This window comes from Lithobates pipiens, unplaced genomic scaffold (genome assembly GCF_037356315.1).
Source record: "Lithobates pipiens isolate NorthernLeopardFrog02 unplaced genomic scaffold, aLitPip1_a1.2 Scaffold_8, whole genome shotgun sequence".
NCBI lineage: Eukaryota > Metazoa > Chordata > Amphibia > Anura > Ranidae > Lithobates > Lithobates pipiens.
Genome location: NW_027507903.1, coordinates 410,653,924 through 410,676,585, shown reverse-complemented (window position 1 = coordinate 410,676,585; position 22,662 = coordinate 410,653,924). Strand labels below are relative to the sequence as shown.

At 43.3% G+C, this 22,662-nt stretch overlaps 1 protein-coding gene across 1 annotated transcript in view; it reads left to right on the top strand.

Annotated features, from left to right (window-relative positions):
• Positions 1 to 9,014: 9,014 nt before the first annotated feature.
• SLU7 (spliceosome associated SLU7) overlaps positions 9,015 to 22,662 on the top strand; it is a 53,784-nt gene continuing 40,136 nt past the window's right edge. Inside the window, exons 1-5 of the mRNA XM_077474127.1 lie at positions 9,015 to 9,127; positions 14,944 to 15,109; positions 15,974 to 16,127; positions 16,298 to 16,378; positions 18,872 to 19,036. Of these exons, the coding sequence (XP_077330253.1) occupies positions 14,958 to 15,109; positions 15,974 to 16,127; positions 16,298 to 16,378; positions 18,872 to 19,036 (552 nt within the window). The 5' untranslated portion in view covers positions 9,015 to 9,127; positions 14,944 to 14,957. The remainder of the gene's footprint in view (positions 9,128 to 14,943; positions 15,110 to 15,973; positions 16,128 to 16,297; positions 16,379 to 18,871; positions 19,037 to 22,662) is intronic.

Sequence of the window (22,662 nt, the reverse complement as noted above, 5' to 3'; positions counted from 1 at the left end):
TCACATATAAAAAAAGAATGCTTGTAGTTGTCGATCCCAGATTCACCTCATACATGTGTTATGTCATTGGCCATGTGGTGGGACTATGTTTGCACAGCTAGTAATTATTTTGTGGCTGCAAATTTGACCTGTAGGTTTGCAAAGTTCACCTCCCATTGAAGTCAATGGGGCCCGCCACGAACGTTACGGTTCGCGAACTATCGGCCGCGTTTGAGAAACGTCCTGTCGGAAGTTTGTCCATCACTACTGGCCAGTAACTTCTGGCTCACTTTTCTGTCTCCTGGGTTTTGTACAAAGCTCTTAGCTTTTGTGAGTATGCATCAAATCGTTTTAATTTAAAAGTAAGGGCCCTTGCGCCCTTACTTTTGTTTGTCTAAATATTTACCACCGATCCAGTGCTGTCCTGGCTGCAGCACTGCTCTCCTTTTCCTTCTTTCATCGAAGACACTGAGAATAGCGGGAGCCATAGGATCCGACTGCTGTCAGTCAAACTCCTGTGATGAGGGCGATGGGGCTTACTGGTATTGTGTGTGTTTATGGACGCACACAGTTCAGATCGAGGTCACGTCCACACAAGTATCCCCTTAGCAGCTAGCTTGATAAGAGGGCACTCAGAAGAGGAAGGCGTGAACAGCGCCAGTGGGGACCACCACATAGCAGGTAAGGGACCACTCTGTGCAATATCATTTGCTGCGTTTATGGATGCACACAGTGTAGATCGGGAGCACATCCACACAAGTATCCCCTTGTGTGATCAGCAGTCTCGGATTCTGGGTACACCAGAACATGGGATTAGATTCTTTAGCAGTACTGGGAATACAGGATGCTAGCTGGAAAGCAAAGGATCATGTGGAGCATTGCATATTGGCTGGAATGTATGGGGTGATGGGGAGCACATAGTGCAGGCTAATGAAGTAGGCTGGAGTGCACAGGGTCTCAGGGGCATATATTGTAGGCTGGAGTTCACAGGGTTACGGGAGACTTGAGTACAAGAGGTCATAGGAACAAAGAATGCAGGCTGGAGTGCATGTAGGGTGATGTGCATGGAGTCATAGGAGCACAGGAGGGTGGCGTGCATTTGGTCACATAGGAATACAGAATTCTAGCTGGCGTGCAGGGTCACTTGGAGCACAGTAGAAACTGGAAGTCATTCAAAAGATTCACTGGAGGTACCAGGAGACAAAGGGAGGTCCAGGTGCTAGCATGTGGATGAACAACACAATGCAACCCCCCACCATGATTGGCTGTGGTGCCTGCAGAACCCCACACAAAATGAAAGATTTGACATTGGAGTATGGAGCAGGTGAGCGTGACATTCTGACAAGATCAAAAAGTATTCTTTTGCACTTATCAGAACAACAAAACACTCCCAATGATATGTTTAACAAAGCAAAAAAGCAAATAAAAGAAGATCACTGTTACGGTTTATGTACATTTTAATGCTGTTGGAACTCGTTTTAATGAACATTGGATACATGCTTTAGAAAGAACATGGAATATATTTCATGGATAAATTTAGTGATAACAAGTAAAAAAAGTTACATTTGATAAAAAGATGGTTGATGCCCAAAATGACATCATTCCTAGTAATGGAAGAACTCACATAAACTCGACTTGGATGAAACAAACATGTAACATAGCTGTGTTGAGTAAATAACATGACATTGATGAAGAGCAGCACATGACTACTTTTTTCTAAACTTTAACATTTTTTATAGTGAGTCAATCCATCACATATAACATCATATTAAATGCATAAGTGCAGTCTATATACTACCTGAGCATGTGTAACAATATTACATTTGTACATCTTCTTTAAACACCTCTTTTTGCAGCTCTGCATGAAGCTCACATGATGAAGGCAATATGCAATTTCATTAGCAGTCATAAACATTGTATAGGGGGGAAAATCAGGCATCAGGATGATAGCCTTGTTTTATTTTTTCATAAACTAACAAAATACAGCTTTCTTCAGTGAAATTTGAAAAGAAATAGTATTTTCAAACAACCCCCTTTAAGGTCCCTTTCACACTGGCGGAGTCCACCAGTGGATCCACCCATTCAGCAGGGGATCTCTCGACTGATCCCTGCTGAGTAGGTGGGTGACAGCCCGCTAATGTCCCAAACTTTTCCTCTTTGTAGCCTGCTGTTCTCAGATGGAAACGTGTCCGCTGACATCCGCCTTTTCATAGCGCATTAGATGATCCGATCAGGTCCGCCTGAAAAACTGACAGGCAGACCCGATCGTTCATTGGTGTGAAAGGAGCCTAATGCCGTGTACACATGACCGGACTTTCCGGCAGACTAGGTCCGAAGGGATTAGTCCGTCAGACAATCCGATCGTGTGTGGTTAGTCCGATCGTTTTTCGGGAAAAAAACATCTGCTGGACCTATAAATAGAACATGTTTCAAATCTATCTGATGGACTCAATTCTGACAGACTAAAATAGGGAAAACCATTTGTTTGTGTGCTGGTCCGACGGACAAAATACGACACAAGGGAAGCTAATGGCTATTAAACTTCCTTGTTTAGTCTTGTTTACGTCATCATGTTCAAAACAAATGGATTGCAGAATGGACATAGTCCGTTCGTGTGTCGCCAAGTCTGTTCGTTCGGAAAGTCCATCGGAACTCAGCCGAAAGTCTGTCGGGAAGACCGTTGGACCTAGTCTGCCGGAAAGTCCAGTTGTGTGTACACGGCATTGGTCTATAAGTAGATATTAGCCAGCACACTAAGGATCATCAATTTCGTACAAACATTTTTTATTCAAGAAAGATCACATCACAAAATGGTGTAGTGTAATGTTGGGGAGCCAGGCAGGACCCTTCGTCAGGCGATAATCATCATGAATGACTGTAAAACTGAAATCCTGGAGAGCGATGGAGTAGGTCGTGGATTGTGAGAGCTCCGCTTGCTGACTATCCTAAATACTAACCTGATCACTAAACTTGTGGATATATTTCCCTGCTTAGTCTCCTCTGGGTCCTGAGATTTGGATGGAACATTTCCCCATCCAAGAGAAACACGGCGACTGCTACTCAGCTAGGAAGGAGTGGAATACCGATGGCAAGACAAGAATCAGCAGGCCGAAGATGGCGCTGACACCTCTTCTGACTCGGTACACCACGTGACCAATACTGCCAAGGTGCTGGAGGCTATCGCTGCTTTGCATAATGCTCTTGATGATATTAAAATGGACATCTCACTTATCTGTCAGGAGCTCTCCAAGCTGAAAGACAGAGTTACTGAGACTGAAACCTGCATCGTTAGAATGGAGGACATCCTGCATCCATTATGACATATCACTGAAGAGGTGCAGAGGCAAATGCAGCAACTGCATGCACACCAAGACAACATGGAGAATCGCCTTCATTGCTGCAACCTCAGGTTAATTGGGTTCCCTGAGAAGGCAGAAGGGAATGACCCGGCGGAATTCCTTGATAATCTCCTCATTAAGGCCTATGGCAGAGATACCTTCTCCGTTATGTTTGCGGATAGAACGGGCACACCGCATACTGGCAAAACCTCTTTCTTAATTTTTGGGACAGGGATAGAATTCTACGTCTCCCTAGAGAAAAAGGCAACATCTCTGTGGGAAATGTTTACGTTGCGGTTTTCCCGGATTTTTCGAATGAGGTAGAGACGGAGATCCTAGTTTCAAGATGTCAAATGCCGCCTGCGCACCCTGCATCTCAAGTACGCAATGCTATTCTCAGCCAGGCTGCGGGTGGAAGAGGACGGTTGGGTACAATTCTTTGAGGACCCAGCCATGGCCTCTGCATGGCTGGATCAACGCGGATGCCCTGCTTAGCTGCCTGGTCGCTCTGCTGCCTCTGTGATTTCGGCTTGTATGATCACCTACCATTGTTCTTTCCGGTGTTGGAGCCCAATTGTTTGTTGAAAATGCCTCTTACTCACAGGGAGGGGAATATCTGTGCATCATACTGACCTGAATCCCTCCAAATGCTTACCCATATTGATAATAAACTGGCACACTCCTGGTGTTTCCGCTCCCTCAATACCTGTGTCCAGAGAAGACCCTGATGACAGGCAATTTCTACTCCACTACCCTGTTTTGATGTAAGTGATCCCCACGGAAAGAATTTTGTGGGGGACTGACCTCCCTCCATTACCTTACCACGCACTGTACAGAGCAACGTCGCCCCATAGTAATGTTTTTTTTTTTTTCCCTATAATGGGTGTAACGGCACCCCTAATATAAAGGGGGTTAACGCCGTTTACGATGTTCCCTCTCCTAGACACACATCCACTCGCTACCAATATCCACAGCTAAACGACCCTTTCCTATAGGAGCCGACCCCTCTGGCAAAAAGACGAGACGCACTCTGTCTCTTCTGTAGTAGGAATGACTTTATTATTGAGAAACATTGTAACTTTATACACAATTCAAGGCACATGCTTTAACATGAACAAGGGCCCAGCTCCACCCACACATCCCAAGACTCAACACCTCATCCTGACGTCTGCTAGGCTTCAAACGATCCCACCCAATACACATCTTTTCACAAAGGGTTGGCAGCCAGTCTGTCTGGCACTTTACAATACACACAAGGACAGACTTAAATGAACAATAGAAATGCAAAACAACTTAATTCCTCACAGCAATGATACTTAACCCCCATATACAGTATACATCCAATCCATATACAATGTATATACAGCCTTGAATATGGCTATCACAGACCATATCGGGGGTTTCTTTTATTCACCCTGTGTCCAAAGTGACCCCACTGTCACAATGGGGTTTAGCCTTCAGTCCCTGTTAGTAACTTTTGACTCACGTTCAGGTGTTTTAAGTCATGTACCTCCAGCCAGAACAGCCTGCTGGATGACCGCTCAACTATTTGATTTTGGGGATTGTATGCTCTCACCAGGTTAGGGGGAGGGGGGGGGGGGTTGATTTATTTATTTATTTTTCTATTTCATGTTCCACAATTGGATTGCACATAAGGATTTATGTTGGTACATTAAATATTGTTTGATACAATTCATACTGTTAAGGGTTTCTATCTGCAGCCCTACTACCGCCCTTCTGGTCCAATTGGCTAATATCGTTTCACATAGTGCCCATATCTCCAATGACCTCTGTTAAATTTTTGACATGGAATGTCCAGGGGTGAGCAATGAAGTTAAGCGTATAGCTGCCCTCGCATTCTTTAAATTACAAAAAGCAAACATTATGGTTCATGTTACGGGACACTTACAAGCTGCCCTAAAACGTCCCTGGATAGGATGGGCATATCATAGTACATACACAAATCTGTCTAGAGGGGTCTCTGTCCCCATTGCTAAATCTACTCCTTTTGAGCTGATTTCCTTACTGTCAGACCAGCAGGGCAGATATCTGTTCCTACATGGTGCACTGGATGGGTCTCCCCATTTGATACTGGCTTGTTATGTCCCATCTCCATACAGGTCGGAAGTAGTTAGGGAGGGACTAGCCTTTATGGCTCAGTGCCCAACGATCCCAGCTGTGTGGATGGGTGATTTTAACATGACCATGAGCCCTGCTCTGGGTTGTCCAGTACAGGCTGAGGCACATGCCACTGTACCGCAGCATAAACGTTTGTACCGCACACTGACTGAATTCGCACTGATTGATGTTTGGAGGTACCAAAACCCTAACACTAGAGCATATACATGTCACTCTACTAGCCACAACACAATGTCTCAAATAGATTTTATATTTGTCTCCAAGGCACTACTGCCCAAAGTGACAGGGACGGGCTTTGCTCCTAGAGCCTTATCTGACCACTCCCCCTGTTGGATGACGGCTTCACTACTAATGTCGTCTTCCACTCCCATATGGAGACTCAATCCCTATTGTTAGCTATACTGCCTGAATGCAATACTTTTGATAGGGAAATTCAGTTTTTCTTTGATGATAATAAGTTCTCCTCTACATATGATATAGTGTGGGATTCATTTAAAATACACGCACGTAGAATCATATCAACAAGAATAAATACAGAGAAGGCCAGATATTCTTTTGTAAACAGCGGGTGTTTGAACATGGGGAAAGATTAGGGAAACTGTTGGCGTACTTAGCCCACTTGGACAATAAAACTGCCAGTGGTCGTTCCCCTAATGGATTCAGATGGCACTACTCTTACTGACCCCCCCCTCCCCCCAAGTCATGGCCAAATTCAAATGTTTTTATAGTAATCTATATACCTCACAGTGCATCCACACCAAACAAGACCTTAAAGAATACCTACACAATCTACAGTTTCCCCACCTTAATGCCGAACAACTCACAATGCTAGAAGAGTCTATAACTCAGTGACATTACTGATGCCCTGTCCCAACTAACCAAATCCAAAGCACCAGGTCTTGATGGATTATCCCTAGAATTTTACACTACCTTTTCAGAAATACTCATTCCAAAACTGAAGGCCCTGTATTAATTTATTTTTGATCGGGGAATACTCCCATCCTCAATGCAGGAAGCTCAAATCATAGTGCTCCCTAAACCGAGTATCTCTTTGTTGCAAGTTGATATAAAAATATTGGCCAAAATTCTCGCTTCCCAATTAAATAAAGTCATACTCTCACTAGTCCACTCCGACCAAACCAGATTTATGCTTGGAAAAAAACACTGCTATAAACATCAGGCGATTGTTCATGAACATTCAGGCCTCTCATGAAAACTCTGGAACTCGGGTGGTGGTGGCTTTAGATACAGCCAAGGCCTTCAACTCAGTCGAATGACAGTACCTCTGGGAATGCCTTCATAGATTTGAATTTGGGCCTAACTTCATTAAATGGGTACAGCTCCTATACCAGTCACCTAAAGACCAGGTGTACATCAATGGATGGCTATCTGATCAATTCCCCCGTGAAGGGGCACACGTCAGGGCTGCCCCCTTTCCCCTCTACTGTATCCCCTGGTGGCTGAACCATTGGCCATTGCCATCAGGGCAGAGCCCAAAATATCAGGCCTTCAAATAGGTACCACTCTAGAAAAAATAGGCTTATACGCAGATGACACCATTCTTTATTTAGCTGACCAGGGACCATCTTTACAAGCCACACTGGAGATTATAGAGAATTTGGGAAAATTCTCTGGAATGCGCATTAACTGGAATAAATCCCAATTTCTTCCCTTGGACCAATTCCCTGCACCCCCCATACATCCTCAATTACCTTTAGCTAGAGTATCAATAATTACTGTAAATATTTGGGAGTGGTGGTTACAAGGAGTCTTAGGGATTATATTCCTTTTAACATAGAACCTTTATTTACCTTGATTAAAGCTAAAACGGAAGCATGGGCTAGGTTACCATTGAGCGTAATGGGGCGTATAAGTTTAAACAAGATGATTCTTCTGCCCAAGATTCTACATACTATGTGGCATGCCCCTCTCTATACCCCCCTAAAATTATATAACAAGATGGAATCTATTTTGAATTCTAGCTTGGGCTAGCCTTAAAAATCCTATGTCCATGGGAGGAACCTCCCTCCTGGATTTACAAGATTATTACTTAGCCTCTCAATTGTCCCATTTTATTATTTCAATACAACCGAGCTACAGCGTTATAGATCTCTGGTTTGCACTGGCTCCCGCCAACCAGCCTATACTCCTATCCAAGTCATTCTGCGAGGGGGGCAAACAAATCAACGATCCCCCTAGAATAATGACAGGATGTTTATACATCATCAATGAGTATAAGGATTAATCTTAAAAAGACACAACATAGGTCAGATCCACTCCCACACCCCTTTATGGCTCGATGGCCAAATGTCGGAAACTGCGCACCATCTTGGACCCTACAATTTGGGCCACATATGGCGTGATCTACCTAAACCAAGTCATGACCACTTCAGGGCCTAAAACATTCCAGTCACTTAAAGTGGTTGTAAACCCTTACAAACCACTTTGACCTACAGGTAAGCCTAGATTAAGGCTTACCTGTAGGTCCAAGAAATAAACCATGTAGGTTTAGGAGATATTTGCCCGAAAACAGGCACCGCTGTCTACAGCGCGCAGGCGCACTGAGCGCGGCATTCTCAACTACGGAGCTGCCACGCGTGTCGGCTCCCGTGTGCATGTGCGGGAGTGACGTCATCGCGGCTTCGCTGAATGACAGCGGCGGAGCTGCGAGACCCCACCAAGAAGATGGATGCAGCGGACTACAGGGGACAGCGGTGACTTCGCTGGCTCCTGTGTCAGGTAAGTGACACATAATGGACTACTATGCAATGCATAGTAGTCCATTATGCTTTGCCTTTGCAGGGAATGAAAGAGGAAGTAAACTCATCAGGGTTTACTTCCTCTTTAAAGCGGGAGTCCGCCGGGAGTTCCGCCGTTTTTGTTTTTTTAAAAGCCAGCAGCTACAAATACTGCAGCTGCTGACTTTTAAAATAAGGACACTTACCCGCCCAGCGCGCCCGCGATGTCGGCACCCTGAAGCCGATCTCTCGATCGTCTCTCGGGTGCTGCCGCCGCCATCTTGGGTATGGGAATCAGGAAGTGGAGCCTTTCGGGCTTCGTTTCCCGGTTCCCTACTGCGCATGCGCGAGTCGCGCTGCGCAATAAGGATGGTCCCGCTGCCTCTGGGATCCGTGTGTTTCCCAGCAGGCAGCGGGGGACTTTCGGAAAGGGGCGTAATCTATGATAGCTATGCCGGAAGTGGGTGCAGATACCTGTACTGTACAAGTACCTGCACCCCCCTCCCCCCTGAAAGGTGCCAATTGTGGCGCCGGAGGGGGGGAGGATTCCAATGAGCGGAAGGTCCACTTTAGGGTGGACCTCCGCTTTAAATATCCACAGCCTATATGAGAATAACTGGAAAAACGAATTAGCATTGTTTGTGTAGCTCCAGACTCATACTCAGACTTTTATGTGTATATAGAGAAGGAAGGACGCATATGTCCCGATAACACATGCAGCATCACAACAACACTATTGCCAGCCACATTCCTCCTGACTACTAGATAGACGCATCATTTCCAGCAGATCAGGGTTACGCCTACATGGGCGTGTCGAATGCGTATTCCTCCCAGTTGTTATTGGATTACCTCACTTCCGGGTTACAGTATTGCTTCCGCTTCTTCTTCCTAGGGAAAAGCGACTGGATATTGTGTCGGTGGTTGGTGTGTCCGGTGAGTTTATCGTACATAGGGGGAAATGTTTGTATATGACTGTGTAGTGTGAGGGGCATTGCCTGTACGGCTATAATTGTTTGTACGTAGGCGTGTCTTTATTTACACCAATCCTTCCTACACGAGGGGCGCACTGAGATATATAATACTCTGCTTCTGTCATCATCACATCCAATTGGCATTTACTTCCATAGCTATTTAACCTCTGGAAGAATTTACCCCCCTTCATGACTAGGCCATTTTGTTTGCGATTCGGCACTTTAACTTTACTTTAACCACTTCAGCCCTGGAAGAATTTACCCCCTTCCTGACCAGAGCACTTTTTGCGATTCGGCACTGCGTCGCTTTAACTGACAATTGCGCGGTCGTGCAAAGTGGCTCCCAAACAAAATTGATGTCCTTTTTTTCCCCCACAAATAGAGCTTTCTTTTTGTGGTATTTGATCATCTCTGCATTTTTTTTTTTTTTTTTATAAACCAAGAAAGTGCGACAATTTTGAAAAAATGCATTATTTTTTACATTTTGCTATAATAAATATCCCCAAAAATATATATTTAAAAAAAAAGTTTATTTTTTTCCTCAGTTTAGGCCAATACATTTAATATAGTGTTTACAAAATAGGAGATAGTTTTATGAATTTATTTATTTATTTTTTACTAGTAATGGCGGCAATCAGTGATTTTTATTGTGACTGCGACATTATGGCGGACACAACGGACATTCTTGACACATTTTTGGGACCATTGTCACTTATACAGCAATCAGTGCTATACAAATGCACCGATTCCTGTGTAAATGACACTAGTTGGCAGTGTAGGGGTTAAGTGTGTCCTAGGGGAGTGTTTCTAACTGTGGGGGGTGGCTGTGTATGACACGTCACTGATCTCTGCTCCCGATCACAGGGAGCAGAGATCAGTGACACTGTCACTAGGCAGAACGGGGAGATGCTTGTTTACATTAGCATCTCCCTGTTCTTCCTCCCCATGAGGCGATCGCGGCTGTCCGCCTCTTAAAGTGCAATGTACAGGTACGTGATTCTACCTGTATGAGCCCTTCTGGCGACGTATATCGATGTGAAATACTGAAGCTGCTGACTTTTGATAATCGTACACTTACCTGTCCCAGGGTCCAGCGATATGGGGGGAACGAAGCCCGCTCATCTCCCCACTCCTCTCTGTGGCGTCAGCATTGTAACTGGGGGAGCTTGGCTGTGGCTTCGCAGCCAGGCACCCACTGCACATGCGCAAGCTGCGCCGTGACTGGCCGGGCAATCATCTGGAACCTGTGACGTGTCCCAGATAATTGCTGAGAGGGTGGGGTGAGAGGGGATCTCCCTTCCGGCCCCTGGGAGGAAGTGGGAGCTGGGACTCTCTAAAAAGGTATGTCTGGGGGTCATCTCCCTTAAAGCCGAAGTTCAATTTTTAGGGCTTTAAAGATTTCTGACCCCCTGACATACTACATTTGGCTTGTCCATTTATTTGGGGGGGTTTAATTTTGACAGGTACCCAGCTCCCACTTTCGCTCACGCCGCCTAGGCGATTTCTCTCCCCCCTCCCTCCTTGCAATCGTCTGGGACACGTCACAGGTTCCAAAAGATTGCTTAGCTGTTCAGGACAAGCAGCACGGCTCGCACCTGGCTGTTACAGCCGGGTACCCACACTAGTGATGCCAGAGCGGCGGGGGGGGGGGGGGGGAGAACCCAGGCTTCAGGCGGCCGCATCACAGGACCATGGGACAGGTGAGTATGTGTTTTATTAAAAGTCAAAAGCTTTTTGTAGCTGCTGACTTTTAATAAGCACAAATGGTTGGAACCTTTTTATTCTCCCACAAATGGAGCTTTCTTTTGGTGGTATTTTACCACCTCTGCTTTTTTTTTTTTTTTTTTTTTTATTGCGCTATAAACAAAGAACAACTGACAATTTTGGGGAAGAAAAACCCCACTTTTTTACTTTGTGCTTTAAAACATCCAATACATTTTTTTTTTTTTTAAATTGATCGAGAATAATAGAGAATAAATTGATTGAGAATTTGCCAATATGTATTCTGCTACATATTTTTGGTATAAAAAAAAATCCCAATAAGCATATATTGATTGGTTTGCACAGAAGTGAGATGTTTTTATTTATTTTTTCTTACTAGTTATGTCGGCAGTCAGCGACTTACCAGCAGAGACTGCAGTATTGTGGCGGACAAATTGGACATTGACACTTTTTTTGGGGACCAGTGACATTATTACAGTGATCACTGCTAAAAGATATGCACTGTCACTGTACTAACACTGGCAGGGAAGGGGATACCTGTGTGCCAAGCTTATGTTTCCATGTAGTGGGAGATGCTTTTACTAGTGGAAGGCATGGATCGGTATTCCTGCTTTACCAAAACGCAGGATCTATGTTGCCTTCTGTACTGACAGAACAGCAATCTGCTTTGTTTACATTCTGTCAGTACAGAACGATCAGAGAGTCCCAGGGGACGTTGGGTCCGTGGGACCCGCTGATCATCTCCCGCTGTGTAAAATCACAGCAGGAGCAAGCCGCCAGCGGTGCACACCCAATACCCGGAAAGTTCAGGATCACGTTTATATTCATGATAGTGCGTGGCCACCCTGTAGCCGTAAATCTGCTATGGGGCGGTCAGCAAGTGAATCTACTTCAATGGAATCGTGTGTGTGTATGTATGTATGTATGTGTGTGTGTGTGTGTGTGTGTGTATATATATATATATATTATTTATATATTTATATTTATATTTATATTATGCATTTTCCAGCATGACATCAGACACCCCCTCCTAACAACATCAACACATAGCTTGCCATTGACCAAAAACAAAAAAAAGCGAATTGCATGGAATACTCATCAAAAAAGCGTGAAAAATGCAAAATATGTGCATAGATATACGAATCGAAAGTCTGTTTTTGGTGTGCTTTATTGAAACAGGGCACTAGCGATGGGCTCGGGCGTGTTTGGATCGAGCCCCTCAGGAAGCCGGTACTGCACACCGCCAAACGTAAACAGCCTGTGTATGTGCAGCTGCCAGTCGTGAAATGCCTCACTGCCTACGATTGGCGGTGTGCAGTGATGGCTTCCTGGCTTACTCCATCCGAACATGCCCGAGCCCATCACTACAGGGCACCAAAGATGCAGCATGCTGGACTTTTAAAAATACAGCGCAGTGATGTGAACCGTTATAAAGGATTTAAGAGTGGACTTGTTTTCATGTGTTTTTGTTGTGCTGATGAGATGCGTTGTAACATGGCTAAAGCACACTAGTGTAAACAGGGCCTATAGCATTCTGCATCGAAACTGCACATGAATGCATGTAAATGTAACCTATTAAAGAAAATAGATAGAAAAAAACTGCACTGAAAATACAATGCAGACGCATGCAGAAATGCATAGTGAGTAGAGGTCGACCGATATATCAGCCAGCTGATATATCGGCTGATATTTGCCCTTTTTTAAGATCTCGTTATCGGCCGATTGTTATGCAAAAATCGACCAATTAACCTCCCTTCCCCACACTCCACTGACAGTTTCACACACTGAGCGGCTCTGTGCTCAGTGTGTGAAATTGAATTTCAACTGAATGCAGAGAGAGGTGCTGTCAGAATTCAGCGTGATGTCGGGGGTAGGCGGGACCCAGATATCAAACACCAGTCAATGGGATGAAATCTGGATGAGCCGCTACGTGTATGTGGCCCCGCCCACTTTCTTAAGCAGCCCAATCATTGGCTGGTGTTTGGTAGCTGCAGGGCCCCACCCACCCTCAACATCACTCAGAATTCTGACAGCTGGTCTCTGTATTCAGTTACATATAGTGAAACTGACAAATCGGCTCAGTGTGAAACCTGCCAGTGCCACCTGCCAAAAAAAGAAAAATTAGCTTAAAATATCAGCTGCAAAAATCGGCATCATAAATCGGCCATCGGCCGGGCCGATTTCTAAATATCGCCATTGGCCAGCGAAAAACCCATATTGATCGACCTCTAATAATGAATGCAGAGTTTATGGTGTAAATGATCACTTCGTTAAAGCAGAGCTTTACCCAAAAGGGGAAGTTCGAATTTTTTCCTCAAATTCAGCTAGCCAATCAGGGGAGAGAGGGGGTGGGGCCAGGTCGGAAACGCCGTGTCTGAATGGACACATGGAGCTGTGACTCGGCGCGGGTGCCCCCATAGCAAGCTGCTTGCTGTAGGGGCACTGAACAGGAGGGAGGGGCCAGGATCACAGAAGAGAGATTCGAAAAGAGGAGGATCTGGGCTGCTTTGTGCAAATCCACTGCTACAGAGCAGGTAAGTATGACATGTTTTATTATTATAGGGAAAAAAACAAGAAAAAAACAATCACTTTAAGCAGACAATAGTTGAGTTAAATTTTTTATTTTTTTTCAACCCACTGGTTGTAAAAAAAAAAAAAAAAAAAATTGATTTCAACCATCCACACATTTGATGTGGATGGGGGAATCCTCCTGAGCCTTTGTGTTCTGACAGTGGGGAGATTTCTCAGTCTTCAGAATGCTGATCAGCGTTGCCGGTTATAGCCAGCAGCACGTTAGAGTGGCGACATCCGACAGGGCGTTTGTACAGAAGTTGATCAGTAGATGGACTTCTTCTGTACAAACAGCCTGCCCCATACATGGATCGAAATCCCACTGGTCCCTGTTCAGTTGGTTGAATTTTGTTCCATGTATGGCCGACTTAACATCTAATCTGTTTATAAAGGTTAGTTCTTTAATGACACGTGAAAAAAATCCATATATGCACATTACAGCTTTTTCTGTACATTAAATCACTGTCCTCCTTTTAAGAAAAATGACCCTTACTTTTGATGCTGCTTCTACAGTGAGCAACCACCTCTTCGTCCTGTCTAGATATCAGGACAGACCGGCCATTGGATGTGTGGCCTCAGCACTTATGAACAAGTACCCAGCTACAAGAACCCAATTTGCTTAACTGGTACACAAATCGCCAAGTAAATCACCAAGAGTACAACCTTATGGGACTGATGCACAAATCAGAACACAGTCCGTTTACCCTTCGGAGATTGGAGCAACTGCCTGCTTGTCATTGATTTGAACAGGTTGCCTGCATGCAGTTGCGCAAACAAGAAAAAACAGCCCTTGGCGGGGATGTACAGATTACTATGTCTGTGTGAATGAGGCATAAATGAGGCTGAAAGTGCCAATAATGACTGACAATAAATTCATATTCCTTTAAATTCATGATAATAAGTCGAATATAATATAATTATATATATATATATGTGTGTGTGTGTGTTTATTAAATAAAATATAATAATTTTTATTTATTTTTTTAAACAAATTTTTGGCCAAGTGCATCCTGTGTTATCGGCACCAAAATTTCCATTTGATGCACCTCTTTGTATGCATTCGTAGAATACAAAGCTGCCTATAAATTGCTGAGTACTGCTCAGCCTGACTCTATTTTGTTCCCTGTGTATGAGAAGGGAAGTTCTCTTCTCACAGCCAGAATACAGTGTTGTGTACTGTATGTAGCTGAAGCTACATGCGCTTCATACAGTGCTGAGAAGAGCGGCATCAATTAGCAAAGGAAATAGTTTAGTTACGTGCAAATTGACTTTAATCCTAAACTAGAAAAAAACTGTTTGGGTTGGAAGTATGCTTTGAATGCTAGGCGACTAATCAGATATGTAGAAAGGATTAGAACATAAAGGCATTTTTGGAGCAGATCATTTTGCAGAGTGTGATACCGAGAGTCATATGCTGACTTGAAGTTCTGTTGGGTTAGATAATGCCATTCATGTTGTCCTGTTCCATGTTTTGTTTTATTTTAGACAATTACCCCAAAATGTCGGGTGGCACAGTCATTGCTGTGCCAGGTGAATCTTCTGGCATGGAAGAGCCAAAAAAGATGACGAGGGAGGACTGGAGAAAGAAAAAGGAACTAGAAGAACAGCGTAAGTTGGGTAATGCCCCGGCTGAAGTGGATGAAGAGGGAAAGTAAGTATTGTTAAAAATGAAAACTTTTTTTAGTACCTTTTTATACCTTGAAATGGATAATTTTCCCTTAAACCTAAAAAGCACATGTGTGTGCAGCTCAGTATGCTGAGCTGTAAACATCATCCACAAGTCCTATGTAAAATAAAGAGTGTACAGTTTAGTTTTATTCCACGTCTGGTATTCAGAGGCACTGATGACGTAGCCAGTGCTTCATAGCCTCCCCCCTTGGAATACTATACATCAGGCATATGCAATTAGCGGACCTCCAGCTGTTGCAGAACTACAAGTCTCATGAGGCCTAGCAAGACTCTGACAGCCACAAGCATGACACCCAGAGGCAGAGGCATGATGGGACTTGTAGTTTTGCAACAGCTGGAGGTCCGCTAATTGCATATCCCTGCTATACATCATCAGTGCCTTCCTGGGTGATTTCATTTATAAACTGTGAGATCTCATGTAAAAACACAGTTTTAAAATATTCTGCCCGATCTTGTACAGTACATGTGCGAGATCTGGTTCAGACTAAAGAAGCAAGTAATTATAAGTAACCTTGATTTTTCTACAGAGATTTCTTTAGTGTTCTTTTGTTTACAAAATAAGCGATGGAGGGTGTTTTAAGTGATAATAGAAAAAATAATTAAAAATTGACACCGTCTTTCAATCATCCTTGTTTAAAAAGAAACATTGATTTTGCTCTTCATGCTTATGGCTTACAATAAAATGTATTGGTGCAAGACTACTGTCTGTACTGTATATGTAACCTTGCCATCTCATGTGCTGGATATGCTTTATTGACCTTTATCTTGATAAAATTGGTTCTACAAAATAAGTCTTTATTTTTATTTTTTTATTTTATGTTTTCAGGGACATTAATCCTCACATCCCTCAGTATATTTCCTCAGTCCCCTGGTATGTGGATCCTTCCAAAAGGCCCACTTTAAAGCACCAGAGGCCTCAGGATGAGAAGCAGACAGAGTTCTCGCAAATGGGAGAATGGTTCAAGAAAGGTGTTAAGGAGGTAAATGGAAAGTATTCTTTAATTTTATAATACACACAATATGGTGTAATATCTGAACAAATTATATAATGTGTATATATATATATATATATATATATATATATATATATATATATATATATATATATATATATATATATATTATAATTTTTTTTTTTTTTTTTTTGAAGGGGTCAATTGCAACAAAATATCGTCAGGGAGCTTGTGAGAACTGTGGCGCTATGACGCATAAGAAGAAAGACTGCTTTGAGGTTAGTGCCTTATTTTGCATGTATTACATTATTTGGATTAATTATGAGGATTTGTGCTATTTCTGTTTATAGATCAGGGGTGCTAAACTCTTTGAAGAGCAAGGGTCACTTAAGTGGTTTGGTAACCAGTCACAGGCCACACTGAAATACAATGGTTCTGAATTTAAACAATTTTCTGTTCAACCTTTTTAATGGTGTTATAAAGAAGAACATGAAGAATACTCCAATGTAAAGTGTGATATACAATGTACATAGATGAAAAATCATCAGTACAAAGCTTTCACGATTATATGCATCGTGAAAATGGAGGCACAGGGCCTTCAGAGCATATAAAAACCAATGGTAGTGGAATCAACAACAAAACTATTGCAAAAGTCATCAACAGTATTGAAGCAGTATCCCCTAAAATCACATTACCGGTTGTCTAAGGTAAGGAGTTTGGAGGAAAGAAAGAAAAGGTAAAGTGTAGGAGAGCAAGAGAGAGGCCAGCAGCTCCGGGCAGACACAGGACTCGGGATATAACAACTGCTAAGGATGGGAACTGGTAGGAAATGGTCCACTCAGGGTTGCCAGATTTTAAGATGTTTAGGAATTTTGTCTTGGATACTACATTTTATTGGGTATTTCTATGCTTGGCTTCAACTATATAGAGTTTAGGGGACTTCCAAGCTCATGCTATGGATTGTTTAGCTGCCGTCATGACCTGCAAAATAAGACTGAACCTGAATTTTAACAATAATCAAGATAATCATTTTCTGTGGGACCAATCCCTGTTGAATGTTTACACACTGTTTAATCACAAAAAAAGAGTGGATGACACTAGTGTGAACACTGACTGTTTACTTTTTACAAGGACTCTGTCTATTTAAAGTGTTTGCAGGAGGAAAATGGAAAGGATCAATTCCTGTATATGCTGCCCATCCCCACCGTCCCTCTTGTCTAAGTGTGAAACAGAATGTGAAAGGGTGGTAGCATGGGCCGGGGTCACCATTGCAACCCCTGATGCTTCCCTAGTGGTTGGGGGTGTGGTAAGAACAGGTCACCCCCCAAACTGCAAATTTAAACAAGCCTTTGCTGTCCTGAGCCCCCCTATAAGGCTGCTTTCACACTGATGTTTTGTGGGTTGCCATAGACTTCAGTTATATCTTGCGGGTGTGGTGCACTTTCTGGACACGTGCCAAACCTGCAGGATATAATGAAGCTCTGTGGCTCAGTGCAGTTAACCCGCGGTTCAGTGTGAAAGCAGCCTAATAGTTGTTAACTCATTTGGAGTTAACAGCTATTAGGCTGCTTTCACACTGATCCGCGGGTTAACTGCACATAATATGCCCATCGCAAAAGCACTGCATATGTGTTGTTTAATACACTGACCTTCTTTTCCTTTTCCAGCTTTTGCTGGTATCTCTGTCCAGGCTGCTAGAAAGGTCCCAGGTCAAGTCCAGTTGGTATTCCTCCACCTGCGACAGGAGTTGGCGCTACAGAGAAAGCATCAGTTTATTCCGCTCCTGTTCGCTCCGCGTCCATCTGCTTCCTCCGCTGGCTCAATGCGCTGTTGATGCTCTGGGATAGGGTGGGGGGGTCGGCAACCTGTTGATCGCTATCTGGGCTTGCCAAGTCGTCATACCAGAGCATGGGGCATGCGCTTCCCTGATTTTAGGTTGCGGGCCACAGGTTTAACACCCCTGTCTTAGATGTTCCACTGTTGACTTATGGCAAATATGTAGTGTGCTGCAAAGCAGATGCTGGAGAAAGTGACTGTAAAATCTAAATTACTGTCACTTTCATGTCATCTGGCCATGTTTGGTATAGGACATTTTGGGAAACTTTTAGCTTCAATCAAACTTCACTCATTGGTACTTCCATGCAAGTCGGATATATTCCATTCAAATGGCTTAAAGCGTACTGTATCTAAATGATAACAGTGAATTTCTATTGCTCCCTTTTTGTATTCTAAATCTACCATTGAAAGTGATCGGCTTAAAAATGTGCTGATCTTGCTTAAATCCAGTGAGCTCGTACATTCCAGTGCACTCTGCAGTGTTATCCGTGTGTTTTTGGCCTGCCCAGTTCATGTCTGTTAACTCAGGACATCTTCCATCTAAATTATGGAGATGGGCATTTGGTCTTAACACACTTCCTGTCTTAGGGAGTAAACTCTACTTCACCATAGTTACAGTACTTGAGTGTTGTCGTCACCATAGGGTAGGAAATGTTACTGGCAAGATAACCGAGTAAAAACATAGGGGCAAAGAAGCCTGTAAATAGAAAAACGATTGCAGCCACCACAGCTAAGGACTGGTAAGCGGCAATATTACATTTTTGTTCTTCAGTTTCAATACACTTTTAGAAGTCTGCAGTTAAAATGACTGTATAAGAAGTTGTGTATGTTCAATCGCTGAAAAGGTTTATTCATGACATGACAACTTCTTTTACCAGAAAGTTTATTTATTGTGAGTTCTTGTCAGTTTGAGGGATGTTTTGTTCGCTTTGCAGAGACCTCGTAAAGTTGGAGCAAGATTTAATGGTATAAATATAGCTGCAGATGAGTATGAGCAACCAGAGCTTGCATTGGATTATGATGGGAAGAGAGACCGGTGGAATGGCTATAACCCAGAAGAACACCAGAAGATTGTAGAAGAACATTCCAAAGTGGACTTGGTATGTCATTATTGATTTTCATACACTAAAGGGGGATGTTTAAAAAAAAAAAAACAATGTTATTTAACATTAAGCATTTTTATAAGCAGTTTCAGCAGCTTGTTTAACCCTTTCACCGCCAGAGTAGTTTTTGCCTTTTTTGCACACATTTGAAAAAATATTTTAGGCCCAAAGATTACATAAAACCCCCAAAGCATTATTTTCTGAAAGACTCCCTAAAGAATAATAGTGGTAGTTGCAATTTGTTTATGTCACACGATACTAGCACAACAGTTTATGAAACACAAGTTGATTTTGGGGCACACAAATGCAATAAATTACCCAATTTTGTTGGTAAAATATAAGGTTGTGCCAAGTAAACAGCCAACGTGCCAAACCCTAAAATTGTTTGTGCCCGTGAAAATGACGACAAACTTCAGCACCCTATATTTTCCATAGACGACACTTTAAAAGTACCAGTCATCAGTTTGGCAATAACCGTGAATAATGGGACTAGAACAACTCTGGTGTTTGGGGTGATATGTAATGTGTAGAGCAATGGACTTTTTCTTTATTGTACATCACGGGACACAGAGCAACCATAGTAATGACTATATGAGTTATACGCCACATACTGGTGGATGGACACTGGCAGATAGTCAAACAGAAAGTCCACCCCTGTATAACCCATCCTACACAGAAAAGACCTCAGTTTTTTTTTCACTAGTGTCTGTAAGGTGGAATGGTCACTGATGTGATACATGTGCTCTTGGAGCATTCTTGGAGGTCTGCACGGTTCTATTTAGAATCATGGACTTCATTTGGATCCATTCGAAAAAGCTGTCAGCCAAAATGGATGGTACCGGGGCCTCATTGGAAGGAGAGAAGAATCCTTGAGGTTTGTCTGTAATGCGGGCTTATGGCACTGGACCCTGCATAATGGAACCCTGTGCAGTGTTTGTTCTGGCCAAGGTGCTTTCCTGCAGGGTGCAGTACAGGTCCAGGTGAGTGGACCCCACATTAAGGGTGACCCAGTCCCTGAAGGTCTTTTATGACAGCTCACTGTGATGGGAGAAGATTGGACTTCTGTTATGTTCAAAGTCCTGGAGCGGGAATGGTAAGTCCTGCAGTTTTGCTGTTTCTTTTTTTTTTTAAAAAGAGAGAAATCTGACTGTCTATTCTCCCTGGGGGCAGTGTGCTGTTTAACCACATGCCGATATACGTTGGCAGAATGGCACAGACAGGCAAATGGGCGTACAGGTATGTCCATTTAAATTTGCCGCCGTGCCACCGCGTGTCCAAATGATCGGGACCTCCGTGAGTCTGATCGCGGGTCCTGTGGACTCGACCCCGCAATCGCATCACGGGGAGGAAGAAGGGGGAGATGCTAATGTAAACACTCATCTCCCCGTTCTGCCTAGTGATAGTGTCACTGATCTCTGCTCCCTGTGATTGGAGCAGAGATCAGTGCCCTGTCATACGCAGCCACGCCCCAGGGCTCACTTAACCCCTACACTGCTACCTAGTGGTTAACCCCTTCACTGCCAGTGTCATTTACACAGGAATCGGTGCATTTGTATAGCACTGATTGCTGTATAAATGACAATGGTCCCAAAAAATGTGTCAAAAATGTCCGATGTGTCCACCATAATGTCAGTCACTATGAAAATCGCTGAATGCCGCCATTACTAATAAAAAAAAATTCATAAAAATGGCATAAAACTATCCCCTATTTTGTAATCGCTATAACTTTTGCGCAAACCAATCGCTTATTGCAATTTTTTTTGTTTTGTTTTTTACCAAAAATATGTAGAATATGTATCGGCCTAAATAGGAAAAAAAAAATTTTTATATATTTTTGGGGGATATTTATTATAGCAAAATGTAAAAAATAATGCGTTTTTTTTTTTTTTTTTTTTTTTTTTTTTTTTTTTAAAAGCAGTCCGGCGGTTTCCATTTTCACTGTGGGCGTTTGAAGCCCACAGGCATTTACTTCCTGGATGCGATGACGCTGAGCTCCCAGCATCCACCGCTCCATCTCGCACATGCTCATTGAGTGTCCTCTTTGTTTTCCTTCCTTATGCCTCGTGTGCTATAGTGGTAATGGCTGATAGAGCTGCCTGCCCACTTTCAAAATGGCAATTTCGGCTTGACTGTGTCCCCCACGGATTCCTGGGAAATAGCTAAAAAAGTTCCCAGGGACCATTTTTTTTTTTTTTTTTTTTTTTTTTAAAAGCAGTCCGGCGGTTTCCATTTTCACTGTGGGCGTTTGAAGCCCACAGGCATTTACTTCCTGGATGCGATGACGCTGAGCTCCCAGCATCCACCGCTCCATCTCGCACATGCTCATTGAGTGTCCTCTTTGTTTTCCTTCCTTATGCCTCGTGTGCTATAGTGGTAATGGCTGATAGAGCTGCCTGCCCACTTTCAAAATGGCAATTTCGGCTTGACTGTGTCCCCCACGGATTCCTGGGAAATAGCTAAAAAAGTTCCCAGGGACCATTTTTTTTTTTTTTTTTTTTAAAAGCAGTCCGGCGGTTTCCATTTTCACTGTGGGCGTTTGAAGCCCACAGGCATTTACTTCCTGGATGCGATGACGCTGAGCTCCCAGCATCCACCGCTCCATCTCGCACATGCTCATTGAGTGTCCTCTTTGTTTTCCTTCCTTATGCCTCGTGTGCTATAGTGGTAATGGCTGATAGAGCTGCCTGCCCACTTTCAAAATGGCAATTTCGGCTTGACTGTGTCCCCCACGGATTCCTGGGAAATAGCTAAAAAAGTTCCCAGGGACCATTGCGAAGCCGATAAACATGCCTACTCCCACGGGAGGAGAGCCCGGAAGTCAGCATAAACATTAAAAATAAAAGGTAAATACTGCATATTATTTTATTTCAATGGTCATAACTGCATCTATGTTCCAAAGCCATTTGAATAAGATGAACTTGCAATTTTCTGTACAAAACCGCTTTAAGAGCCATGTGGTCGACAGCTTCCGCAGGGCCTCTTGAGACATAACAGCAGCGCATAGATACTAGTGAAGTGTGAGTACTTGCTATGGGAGAAATGTGTGGCCATACAAGTCATGATTATATATTGCATAGTTACTGCTTAATTCGGGGGGGCAGTGCATTTTAAAGTGTTGGGCCTCCAGAATACTGTGCATTTGGCACACAAAATGGTATGAGGCCTGATGCAGTTGAACAGGTGCATACTTGCAAACTTCAGAATAATGTGCATTTGGTTTGCAGAAGCTTACTTTTAGGCTGAAGCAGGAAAAGGCTGCATGGCATGCATATGTGCTAAACTAGTAAAAACTAGTATGGGGCCAAGTGCAGTTGGACAGGTGCAGCATAGTATACATGCTTGCAAGCTTGTTGCCTAAACGCATGCTTGAATAAACAAGTTTTGCATAGATGTTGCATACATATATACGGCATGAGCACGTGTTTGGAAGACCATGAGCATCGGTGTACTTGAAGGAGTTGTGTCTCCAGTATAGAATGCATTGGGTCTGCAGGAGCTTAGTTTTGGGCTCCCTTTTCACACTTGTGCGATTTGAAAGTTGTGCATTTTGGCCGCAACTTTTAATGCAATTTTGCAGTGACGTGAAGCAGTGCCTTTGTAGTCTTGAGGTCTATGGTCCTCAC